This window comes from Centrocercus urophasianus, unplaced genomic scaffold, assembly GCF_019232065.1.
Source record: "Centrocercus urophasianus isolate 14NV4802_14NV808 unplaced genomic scaffold, USGS_Curo_1.0 seq_27, whole genome shotgun sequence".
Taxonomy (NCBI): Eukaryota; Metazoa; Chordata; class Aves; order Galliformes; family Phasianidae; genus Centrocercus; species Centrocercus urophasianus.
The window spans coordinates 3,554,946-3,578,793 of record NW_024884833.1 but is presented as its reverse complement, the minus strand read 5'-3'; the positions used below and the strand labels follow the sequence as shown (position 1 = coordinate 3,578,793).

At 38.4% G+C, this 23,848-nt stretch overlaps 1 protein-coding gene across 7 annotated transcripts in view; it reads left to right on the top strand.

Annotated features, from left to right (window-relative positions):
- The window catches only part of MPDZ (multiple PDZ domain crumbs cell polarity complex component), a 102,814-nt gene that overhangs the window by 49,884 nt on the left and 29,082 nt on the right, over positions 1-23,848 (top strand). For 4 of the 7 annotated variants that reach the window (XM_042826935.1, XM_042826931.1, XM_042826930.1 and 1 more), the window contains exons 19-26: positions 1,760-1,942; positions 2,929-3,052; positions 10,560-10,758; positions 14,158-14,199; positions 17,171-17,272; positions 18,220-18,312; positions 18,790-18,967; positions 21,014-21,124. In XM_042826935.1, coding sequence (XP_042682869.1) covers positions 1,760-1,942; positions 2,929-3,052; positions 10,560-10,758; positions 14,158-14,199; positions 17,171-17,272; positions 18,220-18,312; positions 18,790-18,967; positions 21,014-21,124 — 1,032 coding nt within the window. The remainder of the gene's footprint in view (positions 1-1,759; positions 1,943-2,928; positions 3,053-10,559; positions 10,759-14,157; positions 14,200-17,170; positions 17,273-18,219; positions 18,313-18,789; positions 18,968-21,013; positions 21,125-23,848) is intronic. The other 3 variants (XM_042826929.1, XM_042826934.1, XM_042826933.1) reach the window with 3 other exon arrangements.

Here is a 23,848-nt window from a genome sequence, read left to right as displayed (position 1 = left end):
AAAAAAAAAAAAAAAAAAAAAAAAAAAAAAAAAAAAAAAAGGTGCCATTGGATGCTATGACGAATACTGAGATATTTGAGCTATTTCTAACTTGAGAGGCAGTTGAAGTACAGATTATGAATGCCTTTACCATCAATTTAAAGATAGCTGACAAGAAACAATTTTAGGTCAAAGTAATGCTCTTATGGGGTCATGCGCAGCTGTTGCTACAAATTCTTGACATTTTGTTTGTCTTCAAAATTAAAAACATTGGCTTTCCTTTAAATGAAATAAATTTTAAAAGGTTATATGTTGCTACTTTAACATGCACGTATGACATAAGGAAAAAATGTTGAAAACTGTCTGAGTCTTTGCAGTGAATATACTCTCAGTGATCTAAAAACAGATCTGAAACAGAGTTAAAGGTGTATGTCCTTGGCTGTCTTTGAAGCCTTATGAGTTCATTTAAATAGATTATAGTTCTGATGTTCTGATTATCGAAAAGTAGGAAATTTCATTGATTACATCGTTAAGATTAGTAGTATTTAGGCCTTGCTCAGTTATTTTTTCAGATGTTACTTAAACCAGTTGTGTTATTTACAAATGGTCCATTTTTGGTCTGGTCTAGGGACAGTATAAGCATGTAGGTATTGTGTCAAAGAAAAAAATTCCAGGGCTGTGGGAGAAAAACAGTACAAAATATCCCCAAATCCTGTGAATTTTGATTTAATGTATTCTGGAAAACAAACTGGAGAATCATGTTATTCTCACTTTATGAAAATGTAATAAAGGACTTAAACGGATCAGTGGATAAAATAGTTAGACAGATAAAGATAGAGATTCTTGTGACTACATTTGCTGTATTTCTGAGAAGAATATGTAACAGTGACGTAGAGCCTTTGCATATAACCTCTTAATCCTTAATGCATCTTCTTAATATGTAATGGCCTATGTGTTTTTAAAATTAATTACTTTGGAAACTAAGGAGGATTTGAGTATTTTTTCAGAAGCTTGTGATTATTGAAATCCTTTAAAAATACTTGAAATGGGAGATCAAGTAATCTTGAAAGTCTAAGCAAGTTTGATGTAGAGAACTTAGTCTTGGTATGGCTGTTTTGGATAATGACACTAGCAATATGTACTGACTGCTAAACTTCCGTAACTGTGTCATTTCATTTCAGAGCTGTCACACTTCAAAACTTCAAAACTTAAGTGTTCATTCATTTGCTGAGATTTAACTGAGTTTTTACTATTCCCTCCTTGTACAGAAGGGATATTAAAAAAACAAACAAACAAACATTAAAACATTTCTTCTCAGTTACATGGATAATCAGACTGTATGATTGTTCTATAAATTGAAGTTACTTTTAATTGGAAAGTGATTTGAGAATAAAAACTTTGGTCTTGCAAATTTTTTCTACCTGAGAAAAGACAGTTGTACTCTAATTTTAGATTGCTGGAGCTTGTTAAGTCTCATTTGAGAGTGAGTAAGTTGACATTTCTTTGCTGAGTTTGTGAAGATTTACTGACTGATACATCAATAGAATTTCAGCAGTAACTTCGTCTTCATTGATTCGTGGTATTATAAAATGGAATAATTTGTCTCAGAAATCAGATAAATTCTGTAGTAAACTGTGTTTAGAAATCTGCTGAGAGTACTCATGTTAGAACTAATATGTTTAAATTGTGAGATTAGATTCTGTGAGATTAGTTTCTATTTAAGATTCACATTTTAGTGTACTCAAAATAATGTTGATCATTTATTGCCTCCTGTTTTCAGCAGATTTCTGGAGAGGAATATTTGAGTTATGCAGATGATAGTCATATGTCTACCGAGAGTACGTACAATATGGATGTGAGTGAGAGAGAACAAAATACTACAGAGACAGACAGAAGCACGGAAACTACAGCTACTTTTGCTGATGAGACTTTTCCAACTGAGTGTACTTTTGAGATTAAACATGTGAGTGTTCATTTTCAAAATATGAGTGAGAACATAACAGTTTGAACTGAATCTCTGACAACAGAAGAATTTGCAAAAATACTAACACACAGCTTGATGCCACTGGAAAAGTGAAGATTTCTTTTTTTTTTTTAAACCCAGAAAAACTGGGTTTTGGGAAGGCATTATGAAACCATTGAATGTCCTTCTGAAATTGACACTGATCAGCAACAACTTGTGGCTCTTTGACTGTAAATGTGGAAGCTCGCATCCAAAACTTAGGAATTTAGTAGGCTTAGCCAAAGAGATAATTTATAGTTTCACAAAAGTAATCTCCCAGAGACTGGAGATAATGCGTGTATTTAAGTCTGCTCATACCTTGCAGCACTAGTCAATGCTGAAGCATAGTGTACTTGTTGGGCAGACTGGGGATCCAGGGCAGGGCTTTCTGTTAAGTTCCACAAAGAAATGGGCATATAGAGGAGGTTCATAGCTGAAAACCAGGTGTGGAAAACCAGTGGGAAGTGGTGTGAAAGTCTTACATCCAGGTGCTCATGCAGAGTTGCGCAGTTCATCGCATACACGGTCTAAGGCTGTGCAAGTAGTGTTCCCTTATAAGACAGTCACTATTCAATTCCATTTCAATTCTTTCCCTTCAGTGTTTAAAGCAGTCTTAAAAGAGTTATAGTTTTGTATTAACTTCATTACTTTAGTATTAGCGAATTCTCAGGCATCTCAAGTGTATGAGTCAGAAAGCCACTGAATTCATCCCATCAATTTTAAGAGAGTAAATTGTGTCCCTAAATGAGCAATGTACTTTGCAATAGATTTGCTCTATCCCACAGTGAAAAGACATACGTCAGTTTGATCTTTAATGGAGTGACCATATAGGGAATCTGTATTAATTATGTTCATAGCTTTGGTAAAAGGTAAGATGAACTGAAGTCTGTGTCCATGCATACTCTTATGTCTGTATTATGAACTAATGTTATTTTCTTTTGTGTTAGGATAAAAGAACGTTCGTGGAATCTAGCCTTTTAGTGCCTGTGGAAAAAGTTTTCAAAATCTTAAATCCAGTGAAAAACATGTATGAGGAGACCATCACTATTGCAAAAGGCAATTCAAGTCTAGGTAAAATAACTGTCATGTTTTTTAACCTTTGAAGAAACATGGGATCCTTCCTTTCTCTTTCCTTCTCTTATATTTCCCATTCTAATAGTAAAGACTAAACATTTTCATTTTAAACGGAAAGCGTAACATAGTATTTCTCTTTGCTGCTTTTGTTCTCTTTGGCTATGATGGCAGTGAATCCACTTGCTGTCATCTTTAACAGAAAATAAAGTGCTGTTCTCACTGATAATTTTTTTTTTCCATGAAGGAATTTGGTTGACCCTAAATATTAATAATACAGTTTTAATACATTGTTTTTGTGTCTGTATATGATACGCTGATATGACTCCCGTGTACAAGAATGGCAAGGAGGATCTGGAGAACTACAGGCTTGTCAGCCTGACAAATCATCTTGGGTGAAGTCACACGGCATGTGCGCGGTGTCCAGGGGATCAGGCCCAGCCAGCACAGACTCACGAAAGGCAGGTCGTGCTTGACCAACCTCATCTCCTTCTATGACTGGGTGACCAGACTGCTAGATAAGGGGAAAGCTGTTGATGTAGTCTACCTGGACTTCAGCAAAGCCTTTGACACGGTCTCTCACAGTATTCCCCATTATTCTGCTGGGGAAACTGGCTGCCCATGGTCTGGGCAGGTATACCCTTCTTTACATAAGGAACTGGCTAGAGGGCTGTGCCCAGCGGGTAGTGGTGAATGGAGCTAAGTCCAGCTGGCATCCTGTTATGAGTGGTGTCCACCAGGGTTTGGTACTGGGGCCCATCTTGTTTAATATCTTTACTGATGACCTAGATGGAAGGGATTGAGTGTATCCTCAGTATGTTTGCAGATGACACCAAGTTGGGTGGTGGTGCCTGAGGGTACGAAAGCCCTTCAGAGGGATCTAGATAAGCTGGACTGCTGGGCTGAAGTGAATGGGATGAGGTTCAGCAAGGCCAAGTGCCAAGTCCTGCACTTTGGCCACAACAACCCTATGCAGTGCTATAGGCTTGGGGCTGAGTGGCTGGATGACTGTGAAGAGGAAAGGGACCTGGGGGTGTTGGTTGATGCTCGGCTGAACATGAGCCGACAGTGTGCCCAGGTGGCCAAGAGGGCCAACGGTATCCTGGCCTGCATTAGAAATTGTGTGGCCAGCAGGAGCAGGGAAGTAATCATTCCTCTGTACTCAGCACTGGTGAGGCTGCACCTCAAGTACTGTGTTCAGTTTTGGGCTCCTCACTACAAGAAAGACATTGAGGCCCTGGTATGTGTTCAGAGAAGGGCAATAAAACTGGTGAGGGGTCTGGAACATAAATCTTAGAAGCAGCGGCTGAGGGAGCTGGGGTTGTTCAGTCTGGAGAAGAGGAGGCTCACAGGTGACCTCACTGTACTCTACAGCTGCCTGAAGGGAGGTTCTGATGAGGACAGTGTCATGGTTTTATGATTTTTGGTTTTCGGTATTCCACATCATAACATCACATGAGGCACTGGGAGTTTAACTGTCAATGCTCAAGTCCTGGGTACCTGCCCAGAAAAAAAGAAGAACTACATCCCCTAGGGGACTTTGCATTCACAGAGAGGAGATAGAACTCCTGGCAAGGTCACCTGATGCGCTCTTTTTCGCCTGCCCTTCATCATGGGCGCTGCTCCCATCTCCCTGCTGCTCAACTGCACTGATAGGCCAGGCAAAACAGACAGCTGCTTAACACCTTCTGTGTCTACAGCAGCTATTCCAAAAGCCCATCGATATGCTTTGGGATCCTTAAAGTATCCCTGTCTGAGGTAATCAATACCAAGTATACTTGGAGCCCCTGGGCCAGTCACAATAGGGTGCTTTTGCCAGTCTTTACCAGTGAGGCTGATTTCGGCCTCCAACATAGTCAGCTCTCGGGAGCCCTCAGTCACTCCATGAATATACATTGATTCTGTCCCTGGGTGACTCGAGGGCATTGGAGTGCACTGTGCACCAGTGTCCACTCTGTTATCACCATGGATCCATCAGCATCAGGCACGGTAGACAGTTTGTCTATCATTATATCTTCTTGTTTGCCCTCCATTCTGTTCAGCTTTTCAGCTACCTTTGCAATGACTGAAACACAAGCTCATAGAGGGCTTAAATGTAACTCAAAGTCTTGAAGTTTATTAATGAGTTCAATTATAAGGGGTCTTCTTTCCCCTCTGCCATACATTGCTGCAAATGTACCGGTGCACCTTTCTGGTGCAGTCTTGTGAATGTATGCCACATGTTTGGTGTATACCTGACTCTCTCAGGATCATGCTCTTGGTCTGGCTCATCAGGAATGAAATCGGGGCTGTGCAGTGTTTCCACCACAGCATGTTCTCTCAAATAACAGATGCCTTTTTCTATATCAGCCCATTTCTTTTTCTCAGGCATCAGATCGTCTTTGAAGGGGTATCTTTCTTTTACAGCTAACAACATCTGCTTCCAGAGGGTGAAGGCCTGGTTCTGGCATGTACCAATGCCTCTGTCAATGGCTGAGTCCCTAGCAATGCCACTCAATTGGCGAGCTTCTCTGCTATCTAGCCACACATTGTTGGCCCCATTGTCCCAACATCGAAGTAACCAAGTGGCGATAGGCTCATTTGGGTGACGTGAGAAGTCTTTTCTCAGACTTCGAATTTCATTCATTTTCAGAGATCCATCAACAATGATAACGATATCTTGTTCACCTCTTACTCTTTCAGGACTTCTTGTTACCCTCGTAGGCATTGGTGACCATGGTCTTACTGAGGTCCCTTCCCCTCGACTCCAGGGTGCTTCTTCTGGATCTCGGAGCCACTCCTCTGGACCTATTTCCTCCTTTTTCTTCTGTTCTGAGTTGAGATTCATTTCATTTTCCGTCCTCTTACAGGAGCAACTGACATCACTTGTGGTGCCTCCTGTGGTTGGTCAGGTTGGTCAGTTCTGATGCTCTCATCCTCTAGCTCCGCTTGGAGTCTGTCTTGTTCAATTATGAGAGTATTCAGTTCAGATTGGAGGATGTCTCGCTCAGTTTGGAGGGTGTCGAGTTTGGATTGGAGAGAGTCTCACTCGGATTTGAAGGCACCTCATCGAGATTGGAGATTCCTTCTCTCAGCTTGGAGATTCTCTCCTTCTGCTTGGAGTCTTTCTTTCTCAGCTCAGAGACACTCTTGCCAGGTTTTGAGATTCTCTCTCCTGGCTAGGAGACTCTCTTTCTTAACGCGGATATTTTCTGTCGCCTTGGAGACTCTTTCTTTGGATTTGGAGACTGTTTCTCAACTAGGAGACTCTCTGGATGTGGAGATTCTTCCTCTCGGCTTGGAGTCTCTGCTGGAGACTCTCCTTTTCAGCCTGGACACTCTCTCTTTGGGATTGCAGGGAGTCTGTCTCGATTTGGAGGGCATCTCTCTCGGACTTGAGGATGTCCCTCTCAGATTGGAGGTCTTTTCTCTCATCCAGGAGACTCTCTTGCTCAGCCCGGAGATTCTCCCTCTCAGCTCTCAGACATTCTCTTTCAGTTTCACAAACTCTCTCCCTCTCTGGGATACTATTGAATAAGGCCTGACAAGCATTAGCCAGGCCCCAAATCATTTGTGCCTCCTCAGATCTGCCTGAGCCGCAACATCCCTGTCTCAAATAAATGTTTAAGCTCTCAGGGTCTTTCAGGTGTTCAGAAGTAAAATTCCATGACACCGAAGATGTCCATCTCTCTAAAGTCTCTCCCAAGCCTTTCCACACTCCCTGCCACTCAATATCCTCTGGTTTTGGGAAAGACTTCCTCAGAATACAATAAATGCAAATACTGACTGAAATGATGTAGATTCAGGGAGATTAACAATGCGATCAGGTGAGCATTCAGAACCTGCATAAAGGATTTAAAGGAGAGACTGGGAGCCCGCTTAAAAATCCCAATTTATGTGAAATTAGCAGCTCCCTCTGCAAACAGGTTTAAAAGAGAAAGCAGAATCTTTTTTTCTCTCTTTATAGAAGCAAGATAGCATTGCTCAAAGTTTACAAATATCCCAGATTATTGGCAGTCCACCTGGACTTTTACGGTCAAGCTTCCAGTGAGCACCGGTGAAAAAGATGAACTTTCCCAGCGAAGCTCTCCGAGAGCAGAGAGAGATTCTAAAAAGCTAAAGCAGCCATTGCCTGCATTCTCCACCAAGAATGTAAAAGGTTTACGGGCTGGTTCAGCCCTGTTCCACGATCAGCGGGGCGGAGGGATCCGCAGATCCATGCCTCCGGAAAAATGGAAACAGTGGACCCCAAAATAATTAAAAAAACAGCGGCAACGATCTGAGGAGAAACAAACTAATTTTCTAAATACGGGTGGCAGAACATTTAAGCATTGGGAGAAGCATTTGGCAAAAGCCACCTGATTGGTCAGTGCTAGAGGATCGATCAATCGAGGTGGTCCTGGTAGCTCTCTACATACTGTCAGGGGAGATAAAGTCCCTGTAGTACATGTAAAGAACATGTTGGGAAAAGCGGTTTGGGTCTTTCCAGCTTGTGGAAAGGGCAAACCTCTTTGTGGAACTGTTTTTGCCCAGGGACCTGGGTCCACTTGGTGAGTGATGCAGAGAGACGGGGATGTTCAATGTGTACCACAAGGGAATTTGACATTGGGGGAGTGCAGTCAGGCTCTGCAGATCCCTCCACCCCCCTCGTCGTGGAACCGGGCTGAACCAGCCCATAAACCTTTAATATTCTCCAAAGTTGTATACCACATTGTATGCAGGTACCAAGTACATATTTCCATCAGTGTTTTCAATCAATTGTATATACCTATTGGTCCAGAGGGGTTTGGCCTCTTCTCCCAGGCAACAAACAGGACCCAAGGAAATGGCCACAAGTTGTACCACAGGAGGTTTAGATTAGACATAAGGAAAAGCTTTTTCTCTCAGTGAGTGGTCAGGCACTGGAATGGCTGCCCAGGGAAGTGGTGGAGTCGCTGTCCCTGGCAGTGTTCAAGAGGCACCTGGATGAGGAGCTACAAGATGTGGTTCAGTTTGTGGTAGCGATGGTGATGGGAGGACAGTTGGACTAGATGACCTTGTAGGTCCTTTCCAACCTTGTGATTCTGTGGTTCTGTGATTCTGTGATCTACAGTGGAAAGGCACAAGATGGGGCCAGTAAATGCTGTATTTTGAGATGAAAAAGCTTTGATCAAAGAGCTTTATATTCATATGTAAACATGAAATCATCTTGTTTTCTGAGTATGGTCAAAACTAAGCAAGCTGTTCAATTTCTTTCCACTGATTTTCACTTTATCTTAAGTTTCAGTATTTCTGAAAAGATCCGATAATGACTATATTTATCTATAGTGTTTTTAATTCAAAAATACCATTTTGTGGAGAATCTGCCATTTTTAAAGATTTGCAATCTGCATCTCCCTGAACATACTGATCAAAGGTGTATTGTGGTATTGATAGGTTCAGTAGGTTGAAGCAGTTTTTGCTGTCCTCTTCAGGTTCCTGTAGTGGCTATGGAGGCAGCGAGGGTTGGGTGGGCACAGGAATCTCATAGCCAGTCAATGGAAGGTTTGGGGCAGGAGACAATGCTTCTCCCCTCCTGACTTAGGCCAGAGTGTTTGTTTTGTTTCAGAGTGCAGGTGCTTTTCCTTTTTGGAAGACTTTCTGGCTTTGTCAGAGTGAAACATAGTTTAAGTGTTGGCTATTTGCAGTGGCTTTAAATATACTCAGAGATGTACTGTCTGCAGAAAGCACCCTGACAGAAGCCCTTAAGCCCTTTTCCATAAATTGCCATGGTTCTGAATTTCCTTACCATGCTGAGGTGGATGACATGTCATGGTACTGTAATACTGTGAGCACTTTTGCATAGAACTTGTCACAGTTGACAGTCCCTGGCAAATCATAAATTTTAAACTCCAGTCATTTGAAACACCATGTTCTTGCATCTGTTTATTAAAGTCCCATCATGAAAATGGTTTTGTAGTTTTTCAGTTTTTCCAAAAGATAAAACATGATTCTACATACCAAAATAGAGAGACCTGTATATTCCTTTGTCTAAGAAGCTTTTGGGGTAGTTTTTTGATAGCGGGGCCACCTTCTTATAGCTTGGATAACAATGTTGATCTCAACTGTAAGTGAACATGAGGAACCAGCACTATTCAGAGAGTTTATATTTATGGAAATCCAAAAAGCATAAGTGAAAATCTTGTTTAGTTTCGTTCTTTAAAAGCTAGCAGTACTTTTATTTTTTTTTTTTTTTCCTCTGAGACAGTTGTGTAGGCAGATGTTTACTTGGTTTGCTGAGCCTGGATAGCCTATAGGTTGCAGTTGTTTTCTAAACTTTTCAGCCAGTTCCTGTTCTGTAGTCTGTCTCCCAAGGTCTACATTCCTGGAGTCAAGTGGTCAGTCTTCTGTAGCCATGTTTGTATATAAATGATCAGAATTTTCTCTATCAGTATGTTTGGAAAGTTTGCTGTGGTTAACTGTTGCTTTGGAGATGATCTTCCTTCCAGTCAATCTGGACAAGATGGTAAGGAATTGCAAAAATAGAATTGCCCTCCCGTTACTTACTAACTTGTGGTTTACGTCAAAAGCCAGGAGAACCCAAGAGGAGTGCTCACTGCATCTTCCTTCAGCAAATTCTGCTCAAAAAGGCACTTTTCCTTCGGTATCTTTTTCTCGTAAGGAAAAACTTTCAACATTCATCAGTGCACACGAAAGAATAAGAAAAGCTTCTTAGCGTTAAGAGTGGTAAGCCCACAGTAATATAAAGGGAGAGAAATCTGTTTTGGGTCTTAAGGTACCTTTTGCCTTTGTGAAGAGCAGTTGTTTGGTTTTTTGTTTTTTTTTTTTTTTTAGAAGTGTCATCATGAGTACCAGCTGCCCTGTAGGCAGTTTTTGTCTTACTTCCCCTTAGTGAAAAGAATGCAGAGTTAAATGATGCATGTAAATCAAGAGACATAACATCTTGCTGCACCACAGGCAGGATTGTCATGTACACAGAATAAAGGACTGTATCTATTAATAGTAAACAGGCTATTGAAGAAGTTAGGATGCTCTTCTGGGCCTAAGCAACTGGCTGCTTAAATTTTTGAAGAAAATTAAGAATTGTATTGCCCCATGCTTATAATTATTTATTTTTTTTTCTTTTTTTTCTGAAAAGAGCCATCAGAAAACTGAGAGGTGGCAAATGAACTTGAGGAACCACCCAGAGGGGTTACAAGCTTAACTGTTTTAGGATCGATTTTATTGCTTTTATGAGATCTATTTGATTTTTGGTTTGTTTTCTGCTTAAATATTCCACTGCTTTTTACTTTTTTATATTCAACTTGATATATGAAATTACATAAGGTAAAGTGAAGATATTGTGAATGTGATTTTTAACTCTTGTCTCCCTTTGGAAAGATGGGAACACAAGGAGAATAAGGACAGTGTTGGGCTTGTTGAGGTTGGCAGGTCATGTGGCTGTCTTATGCCTTCCCAGTCTGCTATCACTTCACTTTCCCTTGTCACCCAGAGTTAGGGCTGGAAGAAGATACTAATGCTCACCTGTCTCACGCCTTTCTCACTCTAGGGATGACAGTAAGCTCTGACAAAGATGGCACAGGAATGATAGTTCGTAGTGTCATCCATGGAGGATCAATAAATCGTGATGGACGGATTAACGTGGGAGACTGCATCTTGTCCATTAATGAAGAATCAAGCACTAACTTAACCAATGCAGAAGCCCGAGCTATGCTTAGGAGACATTCACTCGTTGGACGAGAAATGAAGTAGGTACAGCCAGAATATTGACTCTAGTAGGAAAAGGCTAATAATCAAAATTTGTCTAGATTCATGCATATTTTCTAAATCCGTTTTTTTTTTTGTTGTTTTTACAGTGTGCCTTTAAGTTACCATTTCAGCAAATTATTTGCTATGAAATTACAGCTTCATGAATTTGAAAGTTAAAATCACTTGTATAGGAGATTTTGGGTGTTCTTTAAAAAATTAATTCTGTGATTAATTAACCATCTTCATTAATACCTTTGCGTGGCTTTACTGAAGTAGTAGGATTTGTTAGAGTTTTGCATTTACAATATGACACTGCTAAACAAATCAAGCATTTCCTCAGATATATTTTTGCTTCTGAAATGTCAGCTATCTTGGCCATTGCACAGATGTCTCCATCTGATGGAAGTGATGTTTCTGGTGGATTTTGGTTTTGGCTGCCAAACAGAAACTATAAAACCCAATCTTAATGTGGAAAAGCAATATTAAAAAAAAACATTAGTACATCTGTAATTAAAAAGTGTGTTTTGTGAAGTCTCTTCCAAGTTCTCATTAGTACATATGAAGGAACTGTTTCTTGAATGCTTTAATTTTTTTCTCTGGAGTGCTGCTGCTTAAAATTTGAAATATTTAATAGGCTTAAAAATCCACTTGCTTAATATGAAAGAACTACACTTAACTTTCCAGTAAAAAAAATGAACTTTACAAGAAAGTTTTTTTACTGGAAAGTTAAGTGTAGTTCTTCGTAGATGTCACAACTGCCCAACATCTAAATATGAAGTGTTCCTGGGCTTATGGGTGGTACTCCAGACCAATGAGTGCTGAGTTTACAGCTCAAATAAACAAACTAACAGTTGTTTTTCTGAAATCCATGATAACGTGGGCTGGGTCAGATCTGCTAATAAAATTCTTTGAGCTCTTGTTAATAGAAGTCTCTAATTATTTAAGGAGGCAGCTCTGAAAGCGGTCGGTACAGTCCCAGTGTGGTGGCAGGTAACTAGTTTCTATCCATTCAGAAAGGGCTGCACACTAAAAGATAGGGCTTTTCTTTCTTCTTGGGAAGTATGTGCTGGCTTTAAATAGTGGTGTCATTCCGAGAGCAAGTACATAAAGCATGGAGTGGTACGTTCAATTGTCTGCATGTAGTACTAGGATTTTATACTAGCTTGCTTAAATACTAAGTCCTGCTTATATAATTCATTACCTTTACTGACAGTGCTGTTGCGAATATGAGGGAATCAGCATTGATAGAACATGATATTACTTTTATAAGATTTCAACCATTATAATTCCAACTTCCATGACCAAAATCAGTTAGCATGTATGTGTCTGTATGTCTGCTTGAATATCCAAGTTCTACAGCACGATTTTTTTCTGTGGAGTCTTTTGTTAATGCCATAGTTATGTGATGAAACAAAGATGTGTTCATGTTTTGTGTTTATCCTTTTAAAGTTGCTCCATTTTTGCTGTGTGATTTTAATTTTTCCTTTATAGTCATTTTCCAGATACATTTGTAATATCAAATCTCATGGTAGATGTGAACATTCAGATGTCACAGAGAAAAGTGCTTCACCTCCTTCTGTAGGAACTCCTGAGCCATTCATGTTCTTACTTGACGTTTTTGGCTTTCATTTTATGTTTATGTTCTTCCTATGACAGGAGTTTAAAGTGAAGCCAATGTTTGCACTTCAAGCAAGTGAAAGACCAAGTGCTTTCACAGCTCCCAAAGAGCTCTTGCAGGAGGAAGGACGGGGCTACATAATTATGATACAAATCTACTCTGTAAGCATAATTAAGCTTTTCAGTAATTTATTCTTAAGGGAGAAGATCTTGGAAAAACATTATGATCCAAATGGGTGAAAATGCCCTGAATCAGGAATTTAGACATAGGAGAGCGCTGTATCATGGTAATACTTCCTGTTTTCTTAGAGAAGTTCAAAGCTAAACAAACTTCAGGGCTTTTCAGGGCTTTTCAGGGCTTTTCAGGGCTTTTCATTATTTCAAGGCTGATGTGGTACACCGTCATGCAGGTTTTGTGATCTGTGCCAGCCTTTCAATTAAGCAAGCGCTGAATCTTTTTTATCAGCCTTGGGAAAAAAAGATGTACAGCCCCTCAGTTGTGCTTGTATGATTGTTTTTTCTACACAAGACTGCAAAGTGAATACCTAAACTATTATGCAGAACTATTTTTGAGTACCAGAGTGGCCCCTAAAAGGGATTTGTGCAGGAGTGTTTTCATTTCAAAGCTATATTTCAAAGACAAAAAGTATTTCTCCTTCTGCCCTGTGGTGGTGAAACCTTTCGTGGTGGAGTACTGCATCTGGATATGGAGTCCTCAATACAGGAGAGACATGGATTAGAGCACATCCAGAGGAGGGCCACACAAATGATGCAAGGGATGAAACACCTCCCCTGTGAGGACAGGCTGAGAGAGCTGGGGTTGTTTTGTCTGGAGAAGGCTCCAGGGAGAGGGGAGAGATAGCGGCCTTTCCATAGCTAAGGGCTATAAGAAAGTATGGGACAGAATCTTCAGCAGGGTCTGTTGTGATAGGATAAGAGGAAATGGCTTCACACTAGAAGATAGGAGGTTCAAACTGGATATAAGGAATGAGTTTTTTACAATAAGGGTAGTGAAACACTGGTGCAGGTTGCCCAGAGATGTGGTGGGTATGCCATCCCTGGAGGCATTCAGGGTCAGGCTTGACCAGGCTCTGAGCAACCTGATCTAGCTGTGCATATCCCTGTTCATTACCAGGAGCTTGGACTGAATAATCTTTATGGGTCCTTTCCAACTCAAACAGTTCTGAGCTTTCTGTGATAATACATGAAACCATTCTTACGTGCTATGTTTTGTTTCATTCAAGGATGTTCAGGAATAAGCAATCTGAGTTCCATATTAAGATATTCTTTTTCCTTTTATTTGTGAAAAAAACAGATGTGTGGCCTTACCATGATACATTCCTTTTCACTTCTCACTCCACCTTGCTAGGAGCTCTTATATTTCTGGAATAATAATGTTTTCTTTTTCCAGCAGCAGCAGCTTGTAACATCTGTCAGATGATTCAAATGATTACGAATCTGAATCAGAGTTTGCCTGTCTTAGCCTAAAGCATGGGGATGAATTCCTGGTCAAGGAATAGAAGATAATTACAATTCCATTTTCCATGTTTGTTAGTAATCACTGCTATAGACTCCAATAAAGACGAAATGATTTCTGAAGCAGGTATAAATGATGTGGAGGTCTAATAATACAAAAGAAAATGGGAGAGACAAAAAAGAAAGAAAAAATAAGCAGCTCATACTTTTAACTACTTAAGTATACATCTCACATTCAGCATGAGACATTGACATTTGTTAACACCGTTGTAAAACAATGCTGCATCATATGCTTCGCATTCTAGATCTTCTCCAGCACCTTCTGATGATCAGGCCCTCTTTTATGTGTGAGTATTGGTGATTCAGAAACTCATCATGATTCTGTGTTGCAACTTGTCTCTAAAATCATTCCATGCTTTTATTACATCCATAGTAATGTCAGGGATATATCCAAATATCAGTGAATATTCTGTCTCTCTTTGTGTGTGCATGTGCACTTGTGCCTGCATGTGTGGGTGTATATATATATATGAAAGTGTATGTGTGTCCTTCAATTTTTATACGTATTTTTATCCTAAAACTTGAAGATTGGAGCATACTTCCTAAGACTAGAATGAAAATACCTGTATTCTAAAAGATGACTGCTAATGCAGCCACGTGTGTGGTTTATGTACTTGTGTGTTTGTACAGGGTACACTGCTAGAGTACAGTGTACAGATATCTGGATTAATCTCCGTGTCATATTTTCTGTGGCACTTCTTTCTCCATGTGTAAAAAGATTCAAATTAGACTTTAATTCTTAATGCCAATAATTTGTTGTGACTATTGTTCGTACATTGTTATTTGGTTTGTTGGTGTTTCAAGGTTTTGTGAGGTTGTTCAGTCAAGCATGTGATAAATGTTCCTCTGTTCTGCATGCATTGTTGTGTTTACACATGTTTTCATTTGTACACCATTTGGTGTTTCCATTGTCACTGCTGTCATTGCTAGTGCATATCTTGGTGTTGAGGGTGGTATCTCAAGAAGGGAAGCCAGAACGTGTTCTCCTAAAAGCTGTACAGCTGTGAAAGCAAGGAAATTATTAATCTCCACATATACTTATTCTTGAAATTGTTGAACCTCAACTTGTCTTGTAGATAGTAATGCATTTAATCATTTCCCATCTTCTGTATCTTCATACCTGTTTCATAGCACTTGTGAAGCTATGAAGAAATAGAAGCTTACCTACCTAAGAGATTTTTTACGAGATGTTTGTAAGTAGCGTGTAAGGATGTTTGAGAGCATCCTTTAAGCTGCACTTTCAGAATGACCCAGGATAAGTTAGTTAGTTATTCAAGTAATTAAAATCTACAAGGTATCCTGGAAGTTGTAGCACATCTGGTTTGCTCACTCTGTTAGCTGACCTGTAATGCTGATGTTGCACCAAAATAGAAAGTAACAACCTTTACTACCTTTTGACTTTAGGAACTTGCACAATTTTGCTTTGTGCTCCCTGTGCAAAAGGGCTGGACAAGAGATGTAAAATTTCGTACTGTGTGTAATTGATGATCACTCCCTGCTGTCTGCATTGCACTTAATCTGGACATTTATATTTCCTTTTTAGGGACTCTCCATTCTCCTGTCTGTACTATGACAACAGCTTCTTACTGCGTTTTGTGTCAAAAAGATTGCCCAGATGTTCTAAATAGTACAAACACTGCTTGCAATTCTAGTTTCTTTAATGCAGCTGCCTTTCAAGGGAAAGTACATTATTTCCTACTTATTTTTGTAGAGTAAAATTTGTTAAATTTGATTGGATTGAAATTGATGAATGTAACTGGATTAGTGACACATTTTCTTTCACTGAAACACAGCTTCCATATGTTTTGGCTTTTATAGTGGCAGAGGATTCTTACGGGCTTACTAAGATAGAGCTTCCACAGCAGCATTTGCCCTGTGGGAGTTTTGTGACTATAGTATTTGTACGTTGCTGTAACTTATCACATCTAGAGTTGGAGATGGCTGAGAAGTAGTTGTGATTATTTGCAGAAATCAAAGAACTTCTGAAATAGCAATTCCTATTCTTTTCCCCCTTTCCTCTCCATTTCACTGCTAGACTTCATGGAATAACTGTTCTATGTCTTGCTTCTTTCTTTCTGCCCAGGGAACTCAGATAATCAGTAATCTTCCACTGAATGCTTGTTTTCCACTGAATGTACGCTCCTCAGCATTTCAGAATGAAAACACACTTTCTGTCAAGTGCATATCACTTGGAAAAAAAAAAGCCAAGGCAGATAAATTAATCGATTAATAGAAGGAGAAAAGGAGCAAGTGATAGTACAGACAATTTAGAAATTTCATTCAGAGGAACTAGAGAGTTGTTCCTTTTAAGCGTCCATTTTGTGGATGGTAGGACATCCTTTTGTGAATGTATTCTTTTTCCATCAGACTTAGATCTTGTCATACTTTGATCTGATAGCTAAGCTGCTTGTGGGACAGCAGCTTAGTGGGACATGACAAAGCCTGGTTATAGCAGGGCTATGTCCTTTGTTTGAATAGGCCTGTTTAGATCATAGTGTCCCTTTACCCGCAGAGGAAATTTTTTCATAGAGATTTTTCATGCCTTAATCTTTTTCTTTGTCCCTGCCTCAACAGTCTCTCGTGCCGTTTCTCTTTCTGGCATTCAAACCTGGCTGAGTTATAGCAGGGCTTCAGAAGTCTGCATGTCATTTGGCTGATAGAACACGGCTGACTATCGAGCTGACTGGATGTGCATGGTGATGTGGAGGAAGGAGTTAGGCAGAGGATTACACCTTGCAGGTTACCTGATGTATTATAGCACATTTATATGTCCAAACCCATGCAGTATTTTTAACTAAAAGTATGGAAACCTAAAACACCTAGAGAACCTCTTTTGAAAGCAAAAAAACTTCTGCAGACTAGCTTCCAGAAGCATATTCAAACAGCATATTCAAATAATGGCAATGATACTTCATTCTTCACAAATCTTTTATTATTTATCTTTGCACGAGGCATCTGTTTTGACTGAAACAGAATTATCTCTGTTACATACCTATTGCTCTTAAAACACCATTTACTTAAATGTAGTAACTCTCCATAGAATCAAGAGAGTTCAGCTGTCTAATTTGATCTCATATGCTTATTTTTCACAAGGCACAAAAACTAGTAATTCTTTATTTTCAACATAGCAGTTTTGGTGATTTTGAAATCAATGCATACATTAAGTGATCTTTAGTAATTTCCTCATATCCATTCTTCACACCCAGCAAAGATTTGACTGGAAGTCCTCATACTATAATCATGTCTGTTTTATTGCAGTATTACATATGTGATAGCAGAAAACTTACCGAAGTACAGAGCCTATTTGAAGCAAGAGTCAGAGGAAGATCTGACAGTATTTTCTTCCTCACAGTCTGCTTCGTGAGTTCAAAAGACCTTTTGTTTTCTCCTGTAGAAATCTCAAATCTAACTCTTTGTATACACTTTGCTTAATTCCAGATGCTAAATTTTATTTCATAATTTGTATTTTATTTTATATTTAGAGCTGAAAAATAGTGATTTTCCTTCAGACTAGCCACTATTTAAATAAAAAGTTGCTCACGACAGAGTTTTGGCTTTGGCTAGCAAATTTTTCTGACTATTAAATAGACTGTTTTACCAGTATTTGTTTCTTCCTGTAAAGAGTCTGTGTGCTGTCCAGTCCTAAATTTCTTTTAAATGCAGTGCAATTTGACTTAGGTATTGCCACAGGTACTCAGTGCTTCTGGCCTGAGAATTTGACATTGATATTCTATCCAAAATATATACTGCAGAGAACTAATTTTGCTGTTGTTTTTGTTGCTTTTAAAAATTCATTTGTTACAAGCCAAAATATTCAGTGTCTAGTTATTTTTTTAAAAAATATCCAAAAGCAATAACAGCTTTTGAATTCTGGTCTTATTATTTTGTAAAAAGTAATAATAATAATGAATGATTAATTGTTGAGTATTAACAGTAAGTAATTCAGCTTTGATTTAGTTCTAGTTTCAACATACAGGTTCTGCAGTTGTTGGCTGGTTGGTAGAACTTCATAATAGAGATAAATGCTTTGGGAATCCCTGTGTACTATATGTTTTCTAACAGGTTTCTCATAGGGAAATTCTTGGTACTGATTGGAATTCTAGTAAAAGTTCTAGTAAAGTTCTAGTAAAGTTCTAGTAAAAGTTCTAGTAAAAGTTCTAGTAAAAATTCTAGTAAAAAATTCTAGTAAAATTCTAGATTTTTGGAAAAAGTACAGTGCTGACAGTGTCCAGTACCTGAATTTTTGCATAGGAATGGAGTAATTTTTTGGATTTTTCAAAATGAATTTCATGTTCCTGTTAAATCAGGGAAGTCCCAGAGCTTCCAGAGCGTGAAGAGGGGGAAGGAGAAGAAAGTGAACTTCAAAATGCATCTTTCAGTAACTGGAACCAGCCCAGAAGGTAAGTATAGATATTGCACAATAGATAATCTAATCTGAAATCCAAAAATTTTGAAACCTCTGATACAGTTTAAAAGAAAGAAGAAAATAGAAGTACTGCAGTTAGTGTGTATTGTGCATCACAGATGTAATTCACTTCTGATTTTCATACTGCCATTTGGCTAAATCTCTGCAATCTAATGGTTATTTAATTGTTTTGTTAAATTTATCTTTATAGGCTTACTGTTTGCAAGCCAATATGAGGAGTTGAAGAGAAGTTTTAATTAGAAGCCAAAGTAAATGGAAGCAATAGCAGTTACAACTTTCTGAGCAACCAAATCGATAAAATAGATAACTCTCACTGAAAAAAAAAAAAAAAAAAAAAAAAAAAGTTGAAGTTATTCCTGAATGTTTTTAAATGATCATGCCAATCTGGGGTTCTTTTGGCACTGTCATATTTTAGGCTTCATTTATTTTGCTCCTTTTTTTATCACAACAGGGTTGAACTTTGGAGAGAGCCTGGCAAGTCATTGGGGATCAGCATTGTTGGAGGACGAGGGATGGGGAGCCGCCTGAGCAGTGGGGAAGTGATGAGAGGGATCTTTATCAAACATATCCTGGAAGACAGCCCAGCTGGCAAAAATGGGACACTGAAAACTGGAGATCGGATTGTCGAGGTACCAACCAAGTGCCTTTCGGTTGCAGTACCCCCAGCGTCTCAAGAGTCGCTGAAATAGGTGTTTGCTCCTGGTCTGACCACTGCAATTCATCCAGCTGGCGCTGCTTGAGCTTTACAAACACAGCAGCGCCATCTACTGATATTTATGTGCCGACAGTTTGAAGTTGTGTTGAACTGAAGTTTGAAGCATGAACGGCTGGCTGTGTGAGTAGGGGTACAAAGCTGGTAGTTCCACCTACATTTCATAGAACGTGTAGGAAGAAGTTTGGTAAGCTAGAAAGTTTTACGTTTGCATACTGGATAGCATCAGATGTCCAAAGAACAAAATATCATTAAAATAAATGCTATAATTTATCTCCCTCTAAAGTCTTACACAAGCCTCATCCTTCTTGTGCTTTTCAGGAGTTAGGGAAGACACTGTTTTCTTCCTGATGACATGCAGAAAGATGAATTTGATATAGAGATATTGCAGGGAAGTTGAGAGTATTGTGTTTATGCGGTGTTGCAGAGAAGAGTTCATCTAGATTCATCTTCTCCTGCTTACATAGTCCCTGCTTATGCAATGATTTCTGCATTCCTGCTCAATAATTTTGAAGAGTCTTTTCTGCAATAGTTATCAGTAAATTAGACATTAACATGTGTCCAGTGTCATGCCTTTGGGAGCTACACTCCTTTTCACCATGATGGATGTCAGCTGACCATCTATCATAAAGAACGAGGGCGATAGAGACATTAACATTTCACCTGGACTGGACTGCATTTCTTACCCACTCATATTAAGACTAGTGATATGTGGCTGCTACTAGATCCAAACAAAAAACATGGAAATAATACAGGAACATAGGACAAGATGGAAGATTTTTTTTAGTATGAAACAAGTTAGGAAGTGGTATTTTACTTGGTGGCCACAAAATTAATCATCATTCCTTGTAACTGACTATCTGGAGTTTTATGAATGCAGTAATTGTCTCTGAGAATGGTACTTGTAGAATGTGATGTGGGTGAGCAAAATTAGTACGTAGTGTATTCATGCAACTGTTTGTGAATGGATGGTTTCATTTTTTTGAGTTGAGGCATTTTTTAGGCTTTCCTTTCTACCCGTGCATGTGCTATTTCAGACATGGAAAACTGCAGATCTGTAGTGATGCTTCTAATTACTCATGGGTTTAGAATATTTTCTCTTTCTTTTTTCTTTCTCTATGTTTTCAAGATGGTGTTAGTTAGAGGCAGGGGTAATTCTCATTGTGTAACATTTTTTGTGCAAAAATTGCCACTAACAAAAGACCTATCTGCATTAGCTTCTAGCTAATGGTCATCATGAGAATGCTTTACTGATGCTAACTTTACCATAACATATTCTTAGCTGGATGGCAAAACTGTTATACACAACGATACATCTGAAAACAAGAAAAGAAAGACCAAACAAACATTTTAAAGAGAAATGGCTCTTTAGCTCTGACCTAAAAATTTAGCTTCTAGTGAAATGTCTTACAGCTGAACATCTTTACATTAGTGGTGGTGTTAATGATCATTTTAAAAAAATAAAAAAAAAAAAAAAAAGGCTGAAAAGAAAAAAATATGCTATTCTGCTATTCTGACATAATGCCTCATAATGAAAGTTTCCAGCGCTTAAAACTTTCAGTTTGTAAATCTTATTAGGTACTGGGAAAATAGGTTGTTGTCAGATAGAATTTATTGAAAGTGGTATTTAACAAATACTGCCACTCTGTTCATAGTACTGTGTTTCTTTTATTACCTTGCCTGAGGGAAAGCGTAACAAGCCTGAACCATGATTGCTGAAATTCTTCCCTTCTCCTGCCTTTTGTTTTAAACCATGGAGAACATATATTTGATGTCATTTCACTGATCTTGGAAACCTCAAGCCCATGTGTAAGGGACATGAGGTGAAGTTGTTAGAAACCTTTCCATTAATAGCAGGCATTTGGGCTTAAGTTTTGCTTAAAAGTTCTCTGATCGGAACCCAGAGCTGTTTCATGACTCTTGTAGCTTCTTGTAATGCTAAGATGAGGCCTTCCAATTGCAGGTGGATGGAATTGACCTCAGAGATGCCAGCCATGAACAAGCTGTGGAAGCCATACGGAAGGCAGGCAATCCTGTAGTCTTTATGGTACAGAGCATTATAAGCAGACCAAGGGTAAGCATAAAAAATATGAAAAGAGATATGATATGTAGTAATAGATAAATTGAATGTTCAAGGTGGTGGTGTTTGGGAGTGGGATATTTAATCCTGAAAGTTCCATCTTAGCTATTTCAGGAACAGAGATTTGATTTAAATATTATTTCCATTTAGAATGAAATCGATTTGGATTTGGAATTGCCCTCCAGCACGCCGCCCTCAAACTATTTTGAAAAGCCTCAAGAATGATAATTTGTTGGGGGGCAGAGTAGGAATCTTAACTAAAATCAACTCTTAGAGATTGACAGCATGTCAGAGGAGCGCATGCAGAAATACAACATCTGTTAAAATATTCATTGGACATTAATAAAAGGACATAGAAGTACACGGAAGGTTTCTGTCACTAAGCTGCATGGACATTGCAGACAAAAGCTAATAAACTTTAATATAGTTGATTTCATCACTAGAAACTAAAATTCCTTTTTGTAGAGAGTCTGTGTAAGTTGCATGTTTATTTACTAGTTGTCTCACAACTCTTGTTCCCCAGCCAGAGTCTCTTTATAGGCTTTCATCAGCTTCTGCTCTCTGTGAGCAGAAAACTACTAACCCATTTTATCGTCAGTCATCTAAGGTAAAGTTGCATGAAAAAGATCTGTTGAATGTTGACTACTGATACTCAAGATATTAAAGTAAGGCTTTTGCATTTGCTGTGATGTGAACGAAATGGCCACCGCTGAATGTTTAGGCCATTGTTTGGGTTGGGAGCTATGCCATTACTTTATCACCACTTTTCGTGTTTAGACAATGCTCTGGTTTTTATTGCAGTTATTTATTTTTTTCTTTGTTGGTTGTTTCTTGAATGTTAACAAACCTTTGTTTCTCTGTGAGCAGAAACATTGCAAACACTCTATGCTGTACACAGGCTTTGCATTGTGATCTTTTGTTAAAAGCATTATACTTACTGTCTTCATCGCTGAAACGTGCATCTGTACTTCATAGTAAGATCTTAAAAGAAATTTCCTGCCTTCATTCATGTGCAGTTACCCAGATAGCTAACTGCCTGCACACAGCAACTATATTTAATACAGTGCTGTAAGGCAGTCATTTTCAAGTGATGTTGGTAGTGAGTTTTTGTTTTTTCTTATTTCATTTAGGCTGCTGTAGAAGTTAAAGAGGTCTGAAGCAGACTGTAGAGTGTCTCAAATAGTGCAAGGGGACTGTGAGAAGCTAATTCAGTAATTTTGCTTGCAAGCAGTTATCTATGAAATCTGTTTCATATTTATCCTGCAGTGTGTACTTCTTAGTAAGAGTTAATCTGTCACCTTGATTATGGTCCCAGCCATTCTGTTATGTTACAGCATTATGCTTTACAGTATTCACATCTGATATCTCAGCATCCTGGGTATATTAATAAACAGAACACTAATTACAAAAAAAAAAAAAAAAAAAAAAAATTTTATTTTTTTTTTTTTTTTTTTTTTTTTATTTTGAAAAAAAAAAAAAAAAAAGGGAAAAGGAAAAGTATTTGGTATTTTAGTATGTGTTTTCCTTGCTGTAGACTGTGGAAGAAGACATGCTTTATGCATTATTTAATTAATTAAATAATAAATAATATGCATTATTTAAAATGTAACTGTGTAGACAAACTCAAGTGCTCCAAATTTTATCCTTGTGAGCAGTCAATACAATTAATACAACACAGTTGCATAGATTAGAATTAGAACTAGCAGTTATATTTTAGGTGCTCTGTCATCATGAAAAAGATATAAAAGGCATAATTTTGAATTATTGTGGCTAATCTGTTTCCTGTTTTACTAAGACTGGTGTTTGAAAACAAAGCTTTTATGATATTTATTTTAGCTGCATAAAATTAAAAAAGATACAATTGATAATTCTTTGCAGTGGCTGATGTAATGTTGAAACTGTAATAGAACCATTGCGCTGATAAACTATTCTTCCCAAACTTCTCTTTACAAAAGATGACATCTGAGTGTGAGTTACACGTATAAACAGAAAATAATTTACTGTAGGGCAACTGCTTTTTTACTGTAAGGGGCTTGTCAATGAAAAGAGCTTGTTCATACAGATCTGTACCTTCTCTGTGCTGAAGACACTGTAGAACCAAGATGTGCTGTCTTATCAAATTACATTACATTTTGCTTTGCAAAGTAATATTTGAGGATAAATGCTTAGAAGAATATTTTTAGAAATGGTGAACAGATCTATGTACTTTAAGAAAATTTTGTAACTGCAACATATATCTGGATTAAATTACCATGATGTTCAACTGTTAGTTGTTGCTGCAAGCCTTTCGCATTCCCTTTAGCACATTTCTTTTTTCCAGCAACATGAAGCTTATAGCAATCAGTTATTTAGACCACAAACAGATGGATGCACCTATTGTAGAAATTACTTTTAAGTACACATTGGACTGTTTTCTCTTTCTGATCTTAAAGTAGAATACAATACTAGAACTGCATAGGGAGTATAAGTGATGAAGTTACATCCTTTGATTTTATTGACATAGGAAATGATTTAGTTTGTTAAATAAGTAACTACCTTACCTTGTATTGTTTAACAAGAAGACCAACTTGTTACAGTACAAGTCAGTAAATCACACATACATCCACACAGATGCAAAGTGAGGTGTAAAGTCAGAGATGTCTAATATTACTAAGCCTTATATTTTGCAAAGGGCGCTGTGAATACATTACCTTGATATATAAATCAAATAGCGAGAAT